The sequence below is a fragment of the Sinohyriopsis cumingii genome, chromosome 13 (assembly GCF_028554795.1).
Source record: "Sinohyriopsis cumingii isolate HCF-2022 chromosome 13, ASM2855479v2, whole genome shotgun sequence".
Lineage (NCBI taxonomy): Eukaryota > Metazoa > Mollusca > Bivalvia > Unionida > Unionidae > Sinohyriopsis > Sinohyriopsis cumingii.
Genome location: NC_142973.1, coordinates 45,335,468 through 45,350,875, shown reverse-complemented (window position 1 = coordinate 45,350,875; position 15,408 = coordinate 45,335,468). Strand labels below are relative to the sequence as shown.

General features: G+C 33.3%; 1 protein-coding gene across 2 annotated transcripts in view; it reads right to left on the bottom strand.

The window, feature by feature from the left end:
• LOC149785335 (uncharacterized) overlaps window positions 1-15,408 on the bottom strand; it is a 35,788-nt gene that overhangs the window by 8,802 nt on the left and 11,578 nt on the right. For both annotated transcript variants that reach the window (XM_089979229.1, XM_089979230.1), the window contains 3 exons: window positions 14,877-14,937; window positions 7,682-7,749; window positions 5,721-5,815 (listed from right to left, as the gene is read on the bottom strand). In XM_089979229.1, coding sequence (XP_089835355.1) covers window positions 5,721-5,815; window positions 7,682-7,749; window positions 14,877-14,937 — 224 coding nt within the window. The remainder of the gene's footprint in view (window positions 1-5,720; window positions 5,816-7,681; window positions 7,750-14,876; window positions 14,938-15,408) is intronic.

Sequence of the window (15,408 nt, the reverse complement as noted above, 5' to 3'; positions counted from 1 at the left end):
ACAAAGGGGTAAATATGACAGAACCCAATCTAGTTCTGACAGCAATCAACACAGACAAATGGGTAAATGCAACAGAACCCAATCTAGTTCTGATAGCAATCAACAGACAAATGGGTAAATATGACAGAACCTAATCTAGTTCCAAAAGCAATCAACACAGACAAATGGGTAAATATGACAGAACCCAATCTAGTTCTGACAGAAATCAACACAGACAAATGTGTAAATGTGACAGAACCCAATCTAGTTCTGACAGCAATCAACACGGACAAATGGGTAAATATGACAGAACCCAATCTAGTTCTGACAGTAATCAACACAGACAAATGGGTAAATATGACAGAACCCAATCTAGTTCTGATAGCAATCAACACAGACAAATGGGTAAATATGACAGAACCCAATCTAGTTCTGACAGCAATCAACACAGACAAATGGGTAAATATGACAAAACCCAATCTAGCTCTGATAGCAATCAACACAGACAAATGGGTAAATATGACAGAACCCAATCTAGTTCTGACAGCAATCAACACAGACAAATGGGTAAATATGACAGAACCCAATCTATTCTTATAGCAATGAACACAGACAAATGTTTAAATATGACTGAACCCAATCTAGCTCTGATAGCAATCAACACAAACAAATGGGTAAATATGACAGAACTCAATCTAGTTCTGATAGCAATCAACACAGACAAATGGGTAAATATGACAGAACCCAATCTAGTTCTGACAGTAATCAACACAGACAAATGGGTAAATATGACAGAACCCAATCTAGCTCTGACAGCAATCAACAGACAAATGGGTAAATATGACAGAACCCAATCTAGCTCCAAAAGCAATCAACACAGACAAATGGGTAAATATGACAGAACCCAATCTAGTTCTGACAGCAATCAACACAGACAAATGGGTAAATGCGACAGAACCCAATCTAGTTCTGATAGCAATCAATAGACAAATGGGTAAATATGACAGAACCCAATCTAGTTCTGACAGCAATCAACACAGACAAATGGGTAAATGCGACAGAACCCAATCTAGTTCTGACAGTAATCAACACAGACAAATGGGTAAATATGACAGAACCCAATCTAGTTCTGACAGCAATCAACACAGACAAATGGGTAAATATGACAGAACTCAATCTAGTTCTGACAGCAATCAACACAGACAAATGGGTAAATATGACAGAACCCAATCTATTTCTGATAACAATCAACACAGACAAATGGGTAAATATGACAAAACCCAATCTAGCTCTGATAGCAATCAACAAAGACACATGGGTAAATATGACAGAACCCAATCTAGTTATGATAGCAATCAACACAGACAAATGGGTAAATATGTCAGAACCAATCTAGCTCCAAAAGCAATCAACACAGACAAATGGGTAAATATGACAGAACCCAATCTAGTTCTGACAGCAATCAACACAGACAAATGGGTAAATATGACAGAACCCAATCTAGTTCTGACAGCAATCAACACAAATGGGTAAATATGACAGAATAAAATTTTGCACTGACAGCAATTCACCCAATACCTCCTGTCCTCTACTACCAATCTTTCTTTAGACTTTCCAACATGTCCAAGTTATAAAAACAAATTTTGTCCAAATTATTGTTGAAGAAATGGGTTAGCTCATGGTACATCTAAATCAAATACTCTGTTGTTAACCAAATTTATTTCCCACTGACACAGTGAACACAGCAACTATAAATAGTACATTATACACATGCCATGTGGCAAACAATATTATTATATTTCTTTCATGTAAAATATTCTTTCATGGACCTTTAAACCAAAATCAACAGTTATCTCCCATGTCTTAAATGTAAGCCATCCAAACAAAATTTGGTCAAGAAAAGACACAGAACTCTAGTTATTCTGCAGAAATTATTTGTATTCTTTCTGTCTCAGTGACCATGACCGTTTACCACCAAATCAACAGATGCCTTCCTTGTCTTAAATCTAGATAAATATAAAAAGTAAACTAATAAATTTATTGTCTTATCTAATTGATGTCCATGTCATCTGCGATACAGTCAGCTCATTGTTAAGTTTTTCGTATAGGTCCATAAACACATAACAATACTCTTAAGAATTTGATGAAACTCGCTAAGTGTAGGCTCTTGGGATGGGGGATTGGGGTGGCAAGTGGTCTAAGGCGCTTGTCTTTACAGATGACTGACATCTCACCTCTGTCACTCTTGGGCTCAGCCAACATGGGTATGTGAGAAGCCTTGCCAATAGCTATCCCTAGGTCAGTGGTTCTTCCCTGGATATTCTGGTTCTTCCTCTGCCAAATATATTAGCTGCCATGTATAGCATATCATATACTGAAAAATGGCATTTAATCCATAACAAAAACAACTACACTTAGTACTTTTATGGAGTGAGGAGAGCTTTTTCCATGGCTCCCCAGTCCCCAACAAATGGAGTTTGCTTGCACATGGGGGAGGAATGAGATCGCACATCACCACCTAATTTCTACATATTTTTACAGAATTCAATGCACAATTGCTAGGAAGTAACTATTTATCTTTGAAATATTACATAGGCAGACACTTAATTTTCTTTTTAAACCAGTACTGCTTTGTGTCATGCCTCTGCATCTGTGCCTATCTTGGGGACCTATGCTTTTGGTTATAACTGGAATCTTTCAAACTTCCCACCCTAAAAGTGTACATACTTTTTAAAATAACATGGCCAAATCACTAATGCAACCAGCACTGGGCACTAGGTCTCTACCAAACTCCTGGGGTCCTTCAGCTGACTAATAACCTAACAAGAGACCCATGTGGGTTCATATGGCTAACATCTGCAAAACAGAAAAAATGCAAGCATTTGTCAAAAGCTAAAAGACCTTTATGCCAGGATGTTTTGTGCAAAATTTGGTCCAAATTTAGTAAGCTCTTTTTTACAAGAAGCAATTGCAATTTTTTTTGTTTTTAACTATGGTAGCCATTGCAGTTTGGCATCATTTTATAAAACTTCAAGATGGTAGTTGTTGTTGTTGTAGGGTTTAATGCCAAGATAGTTAGATAGGCTATATATGGCAGCCAGTATAAATGGGAAAGGGAGAACCCAGGAAACCCCGTTAAGAACCATCAACCCATGAGAAGATACTTGTAAGTTTTCTCACATACCCACATTGGCTAAACCCGAGACTCAAACCCATGCAGACAGAGGTGAGGTGGCAATGATCCATAACAGTGAGTGCTTTAGACCACTCGAGGCCCACTTCAAGATGATAACAGACTGCTTTCTGTCAAGTTTGCTAAATTTCTGTTTAGTAGCTTTTGAGATTAAGTTTTTAAAGGGATTTTTTTTGTTGTTGTTGTTCCTACGAGTAGCCATGAAAAATTGGTATCATGTTACAAATCTAAAAGCTCTTAAAGCCAGTATGCTTTGTCAAAATTGGCAAACGTCTCTCAAGTGTTCTTTCAAAAGAATTCTTTCTTTTACTGATGGTGGTCATATTTTATTTTCTGATGGCAAATCAGCACCAAAATATAAACATGAAAGCCAATTTTGATTAAAATCAGACTTTTAACTCTGCTCCAATCTGTCGCACCAAATCAGACTAATGAACAAATTTGAAGATTTGACTTGAATCAGCTTTTTCAAAGCTTTCATATGAAACTAGTTTGTTACATTTGATAGGATTCTGTTCAATGATTTTTGAGAAGTCATTTAAAGATTCATCTCTCTTTTTAGTAACAGTGTCTATATCTGATGGTGGATCAGCAACATTTCAAAATATTGGAAAGCCCACAATGCCAACATGTTTAAAGATGGAAAGCCCATAATGCCAACATGCTTAAAGATGGAAAGCCCGCAATGCCAACATGCTTAAAGATGGAAAGCCCACAATGCCAACATGCTTAAAGATGGAAAGCCCATAATGCCAACATGCTTAAAGATGGAAAGCCCACAATGCCAACATGCTTAAAGATGGAAAGCCCATAATGCCAACATGCTTAAAGATGGAAAGCCCACAATGCCAACATGCTTAAAGATGGAAAGCCCATAATGTCAACATGCTTAAAGATGGAAAGCCCATAATGCTAACATTCTAAAAGATGGAAAGCTCATAATGCCAATATGCTTAAAGATGGAAATCCCATAATGCCAACATACTTAATGTCAATTTGAACAAATTTGTTAAACTTTCTTAAAAGCTGTTTTTCAGGAGAAGTTGTTTAAATGGTTCTCTCTTTTTTAACAGCAGCCATATTTCATATCAGATCTGCAACATCTGTTTAATATGTAAAACTTACAAGATGCACTTTGTCAAACTTGTTGAAATTCTTTAGGGCACTTTCTGAGACCTTAATTTAAGATCTTTTATTCTGATAACAATGGCCATATCTGCTTATGACTCTCCATAATTTGAAACGTAACTGATCTATTTCCGCTTTGGACATGTAACTTACCTATTTCCTATACCTATTGTGGCGGCAACATCAAATAATTGTATTGCATTACTGAGACTGATTTTTTTCTTTCCATCTGCTTAGTATGTTTTCATAATAATCGATGCTTCAAAGGGAATCTGTTTTCTTTGATATTTCTGCAAACTATCTTATCTGGGGACATTATCAAATAAGGAATTGGCCGTCATTTGGTCGACTGTAGTTACTGTTTCTCCCTGCCTATTGAATAGACCAACAAGAAAGATCTTGTTTTTTCTTTGTTTTTCTTTGTTGTTTTTTTACATCTGTGGTAGCAGAGTGATGCTGCCTTCCACACATACATCAGAAATTTTAAAAAAGGGTGAATAGATGATAAAGACGCAGGTGTTCTGGTCTGATGACAGGGACTACTATAGAAAATGTGAGTGTTCTGAAGGATTTAATTTGGAGAGAACAGAAGATGAATTTTACATACTATCCACATACAAATGTCAGTCTATGTAAATATTAATTACTAGCGAGCGGTCAAAATCCAATGAAAAATAGATTATGAGATAATGCCTTGTCCGGTTGATCTCCGCAACCAGAAATGTCAGCAAAAACAACAACAAAAAAGCGGATATCTCATAACAAACAGGACTCATGCTAGATGTCAACATAAGCAGATTATGATATAACAATGCACTGTAAAGATAGTTTGTCAATATGGACAAAGAATTTGTTTATGTAATAATAGATAAATTACAATCCATTTTATATTAAGTCTGCAGCTTCCTTTCATGGGGCCTCTGAATTTCTCCGCTCCAAACCAATGGTTGTACATACAAAAAGGGAGAAAAAAATCACAACTTGGGACATTGGCAAAGCCCTGTGCGATCCCTGAATAAACGTTTTACAGGTTATTTTTTGTACTTTTAAAAAGAAAAAGCTATTTTTTGTGTACGAGAAAAATACATATAAAATTTTAGGAGCCTTGCCGCAATTGCCCTGTATTATTCATATATGATCTCTTCCCCAAAATGATAGTAAACTCTTTACATTTTTGTCGTACTCTTAAGAAAGAATTTTTTTTGTGTACGAGAAAAATACATATATATGAAATTTCGGGAGCCTCACCAATACCATGTTATATCTGAATTCATGTCATAATGGAGCATGATATAGCAGGGTCACACGGTACCTTCATTTCTATTAAGACCATCTCTGCTGTTATTCAGAATTTATATTTTCAAATGTATAGATACACCATGGACTTATAAATGACATCTGACTCCGATGTTTTACTTACCAGAAATAGTTCAGCGCAACACAGTAGTAGACAAAAAGAAAACATGTCAAGAAGACTGTAAACACAATATAGATAGTCTTGCTCGTCTCAGACACCTGTTATAAAGACATGCACAGAGGATGTTACAGTTACACCAAAGAAAGAAAAATAAACACTAATCAAAACTAATCTGAATACATTATAAACACTACTCGACAGCTCAAGCGAACTACTTTGATTACATCAGAAGTTTAATATATAATTTCTCACTCTGTTTGTCTCTTGCATTCTCTCTTTCTTTCTAAAATCTGTTTCCAACAAGCTCAGATGATGCAATTGATAGTATTTAAGTACATGTAGAAGATGCCCAAATGGGCCTGAGTTTGGGCCTGAATCTGTTCACCTGGCCAACAAGTGCCCAACAGACAATGGCAAGAGTAGGTGTCCAATAAATCGGATTATTTTCAAAAAAACAATTGCTTCAAGGTTTTTTTATAAAAAAATTATTGTATCTGATGGCACATCAGTATCATTTTCCCCTAAAATGTTTTTATGCCAGGATGCTTTCTGTCCAAATTGGTCAAATTCTGTTGAATGGGGATTTTTTTGATGAAGTTGTTTGGATGTTTCTCTATTCATAGCAATGGCAGCCATATTTGGTGGTGGATCAGCATCACTTGTAAAAATCTGAAAACTCACAATGCTTTTTTGAGTCATATTTTGTTAACTGGTTTTGAGAAACAGTTGAGTCAAGGTTTTTCTATTGCTAGAAACATTGCTCAGATTTAATGGCAGATTGTCAACACTTGTATTAAACTCAGGTCTTAATGACTGGATGCTTTTTATCAAATATTGTCCAATTCTGTTCAATGGCTTTCAAGAAGTATTGGAAAGTTCTTCTATTTTTAGTAATGGTTCCAATATCTGATTACAGATTTGTACAAACAAAAAGTCCTTAAGGTTGGGATGCTTTCAGTCAAATTTGCTCAACTCATTTTTAGCAATTTTTTATAAGTTTTTGTTTAAAGGCTTTTGTATTTATAGTAATGGTGAACATTTGGTGGGATATCAGCATCTGTATATGGGATATAAGCATTTGTATATGGTATATCAGCATTTGTATATGGGATATCAGCATTTGTACACACCTGAATACATGTCACGCAAGGATTCTTTATGTTAAATCTGTTCAAATTCTGTTAAACAATATTTTGGAAGATGTCATTTAAAAGTTTTTATATTTTTAGTAATATTGGCCATATTTAATGGTATAGTTTATCATTTTTAAAAATCTGAAAGCCCTTTAAGCCTAGATGCTTTCTATCAATTTTTTTTATCAAATTGGACTGAATGGTTCTGAGAAATCATCATCTGCAGATTTGTTCTATTTTTAGCAATGGTGGCCATATTTGATAGTAGATTGGCATCATCTGTACAAACAAATCTGAAAGCATTTTATGCCATACATTGCTTTATGTCATGTTCAGTGCACTTCTGATTATCAGTTCAAGTTATTTAAAGGGTTCTCTTTTTTTTGTAATGGCAACCACATGGAAATTTTGTACAAATTTTAAAGTCAATCCAACTTTCAGTCAAAATTGCTTAAATTATGTTAAGTGATTTTTTGAAAGAATTCATTTTTTTATAATCCTTTTTTATAATCCTTTTTAGTAATGACTGCCATACTCGACAAATTTAAAAGACTGTGATGCCAGAATTCTCAATTAAAATTATAAGCAAACTGAGCATGCCATTTTAAAAAGAAGTAATAAAATGGGTGAATAGATAGATTATCAAATGACACACAACAGACCATAAAGTGATTTAATAATTATATAACCTTCTAAAAAATGACTGCCTCATCATCATATTTCTTGTAATTACTCTTCTGAAATTGCTGAGCTAACGTAAAACATACATGACATTTCTGTGTTTCATGCTGAATTAATCTCAGAAATAAAACAGAACTCAGCTACACTCACCTGTGTTTCTGTGGTATCCCAGTATCTTTTACAAGTAAGGAAGGAACACACCTCGGATGTTACACCATCTAAAAAATAAGAAATTTTAACTGATTTTCCCCCCTAAAAATCAATAAAACTGTCTTCAACTCTTATTATAGCATCTAATTAAATATGAGATAAAAATTTAAGCAATTCTCTCTGCATGATACCCATATCCTTATTTGCACTGCACCTCTACAACCCAATGAGACGAGTGTACATCGTAGTCTTAACTGAATACAAATGTGAGGCTAGTTAACTTTAAGCCAGTAAAGGAAACAACTCCTCACTATACAGAACCAAAACATCATTGACAACCAACAATATTTGCAAAACTAACAGAGTTTACAAAATTCTGTCATAAATAACACCTAGCTCTAATTTAAGTAAACAAAAAAAATGCAGTCTATAAAAAATGTGACAACATTAATTGGTCAACAGGATTACCTTTGTTGATGACCATAATTATTTACTAAGTTTCACAGTAACCCACCTAAAACTTCATGAGTAGTGGTATTCACAAACTTCTGTCATATATGGTAGGACTCCATGGTCTTAAACTATGTAACAAAAAGGTGCAAAACCAACAAGTATATATAGCAAAATCAATAAATAATGTATGGAATAAAATATGAAAATTCAAACGCCACAAAATTGTTAATTAAATTACAAATAATCCTAAATGTTCTATCACAAGTCCAAAAGTACAGACTATTCCGAATGTATCCCAATATTCTTAAATGTGCTGATGTACCAATAGTCTTGAATGTGCTGATGTATTAATAGTCTATGCTTATTTACAAATAGTCTTGATGTATTGTCACAAAGAAATAATCTATAATGTCTTTGAGTGAGTCATCAATAATCCCAGTGTAGTGGTGTATCCAAAATGTCAATGAGCACTCTGTAATTCCAATTAATAATTTAAATAAATTATTCCTCACAAATTATAACTGAACACAACTATAAACTCTGATCATAAATTCCCCAAGACTGATACTGAAACAGGAATGAATAAGTGTTTATCTAGACTCCTTTATATGCAGGCTGTCACCTGACCTATGATACAAATAGTATTTTTCTGGAAAATTGATCCTTCTAATGTAAAAATTCAAAAATAATGTCAACAAGTTCACTTCCAGAACATTCTAAAGTCATAAGCAAGGCCAGGTCTTGAACTCAAATGTAAAAAAAAATTGAAACAATAAAATGTTTTACTTTACATGATAGACTTACCAAAATGGAAAAAAAAAAGAATAAGCCTGTCTTACATTTACAAAAAAAAGATAACAGATTTTTTCATGCAGTATTCAATTATAAACCCAATAGGGATCATCCAGATAGACCACAAAATGACAGCCTTGATAAACATAAACACTGGCTTGATAAATGTCCAATAAATGTATAAATGTACAAGCAGTCAAAAATGAATTTAATTTGTATATTATTTGTTACGTAAATTTGATTTAATTATATCTGATTAAATTGTTTGTATGTTTTAAAATCTTTTTATTTATTTTTTAAATTTCATTACATGTCAAAATAATGTTTGCTAGGAACTCATACTTTTTCCAGAAAATAGTTTGACCTTGACTGTTCATTTTAATAAACACCAAATTTTCACCTAGATCCTGAACTTGATTCAAAATTAGTAGCAGCCACGTAAATAAGTTCTATTTTTTAAAAAAAATGATTCATTGTTGTTGAAGTCATGATGGGACTACATGGTTTAAGATGTAAACAATTTTTTAAATTTTCTTTCTTAGAGTAAAATGATTAGTTTTCATCAGGGTCATGTTAGAGGTACATGATATAAACCAGATCATGTGACCCCCCTTTTCGATTTCACAACCTGGAGATTTTCGAAACAGCATTTTAGAATACGATATAACCTTTGTTTTGGAGAAATATTCTCTATTACTTGGGCTTTTTTCTTTACACTGGAAAGTGTCTGCTGTGTTGTTTGGAGTTATTTCAAATTATTTGGATTCAAAATGATTTTAAAAAATTCTTCTGGAAAATATGTGTACTCATAAGAAATTCTTGAAACAGCTCTTATAAGAATTTATTCAGATTTCCAAAACCAGAGTGATATTTCTTGTTTCTACAAGGAACTGTAGATGTCAACACACTACAGGTTACAGCAGATATCATCATCTTCCATCATGGATTCTTCGTCGGGACTCGAACTTGAAATCATTAGAACATTTTATTATTCAAAAATTTTAATTGTGGATTATTCTTGGATTATTTTGGATTTGACTCTTCAAACAGTAAGTTAATATTTTTTCAGTTTTACAGAATTTTTCCAGGGAAATAAATTATTATATTTTTCAAAGCTTGTTGTTTTCACCACTTCTGGTGTTACTGTTTATTCAAGCCTAAACACATAACATAAGATATTGTCTATGAACAATCAGACAAGGAAATAAGAACAGTTAGAATAACATTTAAAAAAATACAACAATTACATATATATGCTGATAATACCTGATCAAACTAACAAAATGCCTGACAAAAAGCATAGTAAGTACCTGAATGTTTTTATTCTGAACTAAAATTAGCAGGACACCAAATAGTATTCAATCAAAAGCTAACACAACACACATAATGCCAGAAAAAAATATAAATACTATCTAAATCAACTGAAGGTAACTTTTGTTTTATGTTGTGATTTTTAAAGTATTACTGAACAGGTCCATATGTGTACACCTAAAGTGTATTTAATTTAGAAATATTCAAAATACATTAAACTATCAATTCATAATTTATCTGGATATGACTCTTACGTAATTATCAAAGCCTTAGTAAAAAATGATCCAAATCAAGAAGTAAAATTCATACTGAGTAATGATGGAAAATATACTCTTTCTGGCAAGAATTTCATAGTTGGTAGATTTGAAAAAAATGGAAAAGAGGTTATCACAAAAAGATCAATATGATTTCTAGATAGAAACTGGTTTATGAACCAATCACTAGATAAACTTGGTAAAACTTTAAAATGATGATAAATTTATAGAAACAATAAAACATTTTAGCATATCAAGAGTTCTGAATGGAATTTTATTTTTTTAGAACAGATATTTATACATGGATTCATTTTTAAAAGATTTAATAAAGTTGTTGGTTTATTTAAAGGTTAGGTGAATGGCACAGTAATATAATTTTGTGGCCTAACAAGTAAGCTTTCTGCTTTTAAGACTGACAGGAGAAACAAAAGCATGCACGAGTATTGTGAAATTTGACGTTAGAAAGAATATAAAATTAGATCATGTATAAAAACAGTTTATTAACCAAACTATAAATCATCCAGAAATGAATTTAATTAGATCCTTCCATCATGAGATATACAATGCATGATAAATAAGTTTTCTCTTTTACCATATGAGGATAAACATTACTTTGCTGGTAACATGCATACTTTACCTTGTTTATATTTCATGGGGTTCAAAGCCATTTTTCAGCACAAGTTATACATGGTGACAGGTATGTTTGGTGGAGGAAGAAAATGGAAAGAATTACCAACCCATATGGTCAGAGATGAGATGTGTGATTGATCTGTAATGGTGACCACTCAGCCACTTTGCCCCCACCCCCAATTCACTTGGAGTTGAAAAGTAAATGCAACAGAATCTAATTGCCTTGGCTATGCCAACCTGTTGCCTTGGTTATACCAACTTGTTGCCTTAGCTATACCAACTTGTTGCCTTGGCTATACCAACTAGTTAATTTGCACAGTGTAATAAAACATATTCTAACTGCATTAAAAGTTATTTTTTAACAACTTTTCAACCATATCGTCTATAATAATTGTTGATATAGTATTACATTTTTTTTCAATCTTCTGTGACATTTACAGATGTAACATTTTCACATAGATCTTTTATAACAGTTATATATTTGCAGTATTACCATAAAGTTATACCATAATACCTGCCACTGAATGCTAACTTTGTCAGATTGGTTAATTTCCATTTTTACATCATTTTTAGATTTACACAATTGTCTATCAAAAACAAAGTATTAATTCCCTGGTACATACTATGTACTTGTAGCTATTTTAATTTATCACCAAAATCCATTAGAATTACAATTTCATTTTTTGTTGTCGATCTTGATATACATTTAGATAAATACTGGCACATAATTGCAATAAAATCAAGAAAGGTTTTGTGTTCTCTTTGTTGTTGTTGTTGAGTTTAATAATAGTAGCGTGGTCACAATTGTGCATGTACCACTTTTTTTCTGACTGCACTGCAGCCTGTTAGCTGTTCCTGGGAAAGGGAATGGTGCCACCTCCCCCAAGCTTTTATGGGTTCAAGGAACCCTGATAGTTTGGCCTCAATCTGTGGGTCCATAAAGGTCCCTTACAGTTGAATGGTTGGCTGTCATTAGTGGGAGGGAGAGCTCGGGAAAGGTCCTGGTTGCTTTTCACATCGCTGGTTTCTTGTTGCATTTGCCTGTTTTTTTTTTCTTTTTCAAAATGTTCCAAAATGTGTGTGTGTGGTGGGGGTTTCTATGCTGTTTATAGAGGTTGTTAGTACAAATCATGTATGAAGAGAGATTTTCAAGGTTATTATGGTATTACTAGTCGAGGTGTTTAGTGTGTGCTTCCTATGTTATGTTATTTATAAGCTTTTAGATATTGCCTCTTTAAGTTATTTATTTATTAATGGTTTTGGAGACTGAATGTTATTTATACTTTATTTAGCAAGAGACCGGAGTCCTAGCCGATTACACGGTTCATTAAGGACATTTAGGACCGGAGTCCTAGCTGATTAGTCAGTTCGTTAAGGACATCTAGGACATCCGATTTTGTGGTTTCCTTAGTTTTTGATATGTGCTTCATAAGTTCTCTTTCAATCAAATCTAGTACAATAAAATCAAGAAAGGTTTTGTGTTCTCTTTCAATCAAACCTAGTACAATAAAATCAAGAAATGTTTTGTGTTCTCTTTCAATCAAATACAGTACAATAAAATCAAGAAAGGTTTTGTGTTCTCTTTCAATCAAATCTAGTACAAACTTGGTCCTTTGGCAATTTGTAATGCCAATTGTCATCACACCATAAAGTTCTTTCAGGCATATTGGGTAGATCCAACTCTAGAAAATACTAGATCTTATCTGGCTGCTCCAAACATTTAGCTGAGCATCAGGAACAAAATATACATTTTGTGCGCATCCATTCTTTCCTGTTTATCTGCTGGTGTATTCCTTGCCGCATATCAGATAATTTACATCCCACTCCATGCCATAATTGTATTATCATGTGTGCTGTGCAAGTCCAATCAAAGACAGTGATGATCAATATAACAAAAATTGCTGACAGTAATATTAATAATGTTCATGAGTATTGTTCTTCATCAGAGAAATAATTAATTAGTTGCTTTTAGGAATTGTTCATCTAATTTATATCTTTATGAATAAAACATGTTTGATAATCCATCCACAATAATCATTACTTTTTCTATCCTGGATTGAAATACATCTCAGGATCAGTTTCTATGTCCCTTTTGCATATAATCATTATTCCGTTTAGATTCCTTTTTGGCAAACTAAGTAATAAACTTTAAGGTCAAATTGGCACTTATATCATAGATTTTATTTCATGTGATATAATCATAAAAGAAATGAGATTTCTGTACATATCATTTACAGAATTAGTCATTAGTTAAGATTTAATCATACTGTACTAAAGAAAAACTATTCTACAATTCATAATCTTGGTTTGCTCCTTCTATTAAGATTCTTAGCATCTTGTGGTGTTTTCCTTGTTTATGAGGCGTTCAATATTTTTCCCATACATTACGATTGTTTCTGTTTATCAAGTTAAATCTAGGCTGTACATGTTTTAGGACCAGAGAAATATATAGCCAAAATAAACACTAGTGCCCATTACAACTGCTATAAATATATAATAATAAGTCATATGCTTATCATCCATTATGTGTCCTTCACAAGTTTAAATTTACATCTACTGCTTACCTACTGAGGTATAAGAAAGACTTGAAATGTTTTTATGGAACACATATGCCCAACCTCAGATCCTGAAAATTTACCTATATGAAAAACTTATTCAGACTGATCGATGCACATATAGAAAAGGGCAGCACTATTATGCCCCTAATAAATTCATGATGGGGCTTAATAAAATCATTCTATATACCAGATGCCACTTTCAACATCATGGTGGAGCATAATAAATATCATTATATATACTATATGCCCTTAACAAATTCATGGTGGGGCATAAAAAAAATTACGGTATATACCATATGCATCTACCAAATTCATGGGGGGCAGGGGAGGCATAATAAAATTATTATATACAACATATGCCCCTACCAAATTCATGGTGGGGCATAATAAAATTATTCTATACATCATATGCCCCTACCAAATTTATGGTGGGGCATAACAACATTTTCTATACACTATATGCAATTTCCAAATTCATTGTGGGGCATAATAACATCATTCCATACACCATATGCCTCTACCAAATTCACTGTGGGGCATAATACAATTACTCTATACACCATATGCCCCTACCAAATTCATGGTGGGGCATAATACAATTATTCTATACACCATATGCCCCTACCAAATTCATGGTGGAGCATAATAAAATTATTCTATGCATCATATGCCCCTACCAAATTCATGGTGGGGCATAATACAATTATTCTATACACCATATGCCCCTACCAAATTCACGGTGGGGCATAATACAATTATTCTTTACACCATATGCCCATTCCAAATTCATGGTGGGACATAATACAATTATTCTATACACCATATGCCCCTACCAAATTCACGGTGGGGCATAATACAATTATTCTATACACCATATGCCCCTACCAAATTCATGGTGGGGCATAATACAATTATTCTATACACCATATGCCCCTACCAAATTCATGGTGGGGCATAATACATTTATTCTATACACCATATGCCCCTACCAAATTCATGGTGGGGCATAATACAATTATTCTATACACCATATGCCCCCACCTAATTCATGGTGGGACATAATACAATTATTCTATACACCATATGCCCCTACCAAATTCATGGTGTGGCATAATAAAAATCATACTCTTTAATATATGGCCCTTGCAATTCATGATGTGACATAATAAAAATAATTCAATACGAGGATTTTCTTACTTCTTAGTGTCCTTGAGGCGTTTAGTGACAGTTCTTTAGGTATACACATCTCCACTATGTCCTGAAATACAATGATACAATTTTTCTTCAGCATAATTGATTACATTTTTTAGGTATACACATCTCCACTATGTCCTGAAATACAATGATACAATTTTTCTTCAGCATAATTGATTACATTTTTTAGGTATACACATCTCCACTATGTCCTGAAATACAATGATACAATTTTTCTTCAGCATAATTGATTACATTTATGTTTTACTTAATGCAGTACAGTGAAACCTTTCTTCGCTAACACATGCATAAAATGGGTGCCTGTTAATAAGGGACACATGTATAGAATAAGATAATATGCATATTGAAAACAAGAGTATATAAAAACATCTGCATATGAAAAAAACAAGTGTTTTTAAAGGACATCTGTATGTAAAGTACACTTGCTCATGAAGGACAGTATTCATAAACATGTTTTGTTAAAGTATACTCTCACACTGCAACCATGTGTTAAGGATACATTTCCATCAATGGC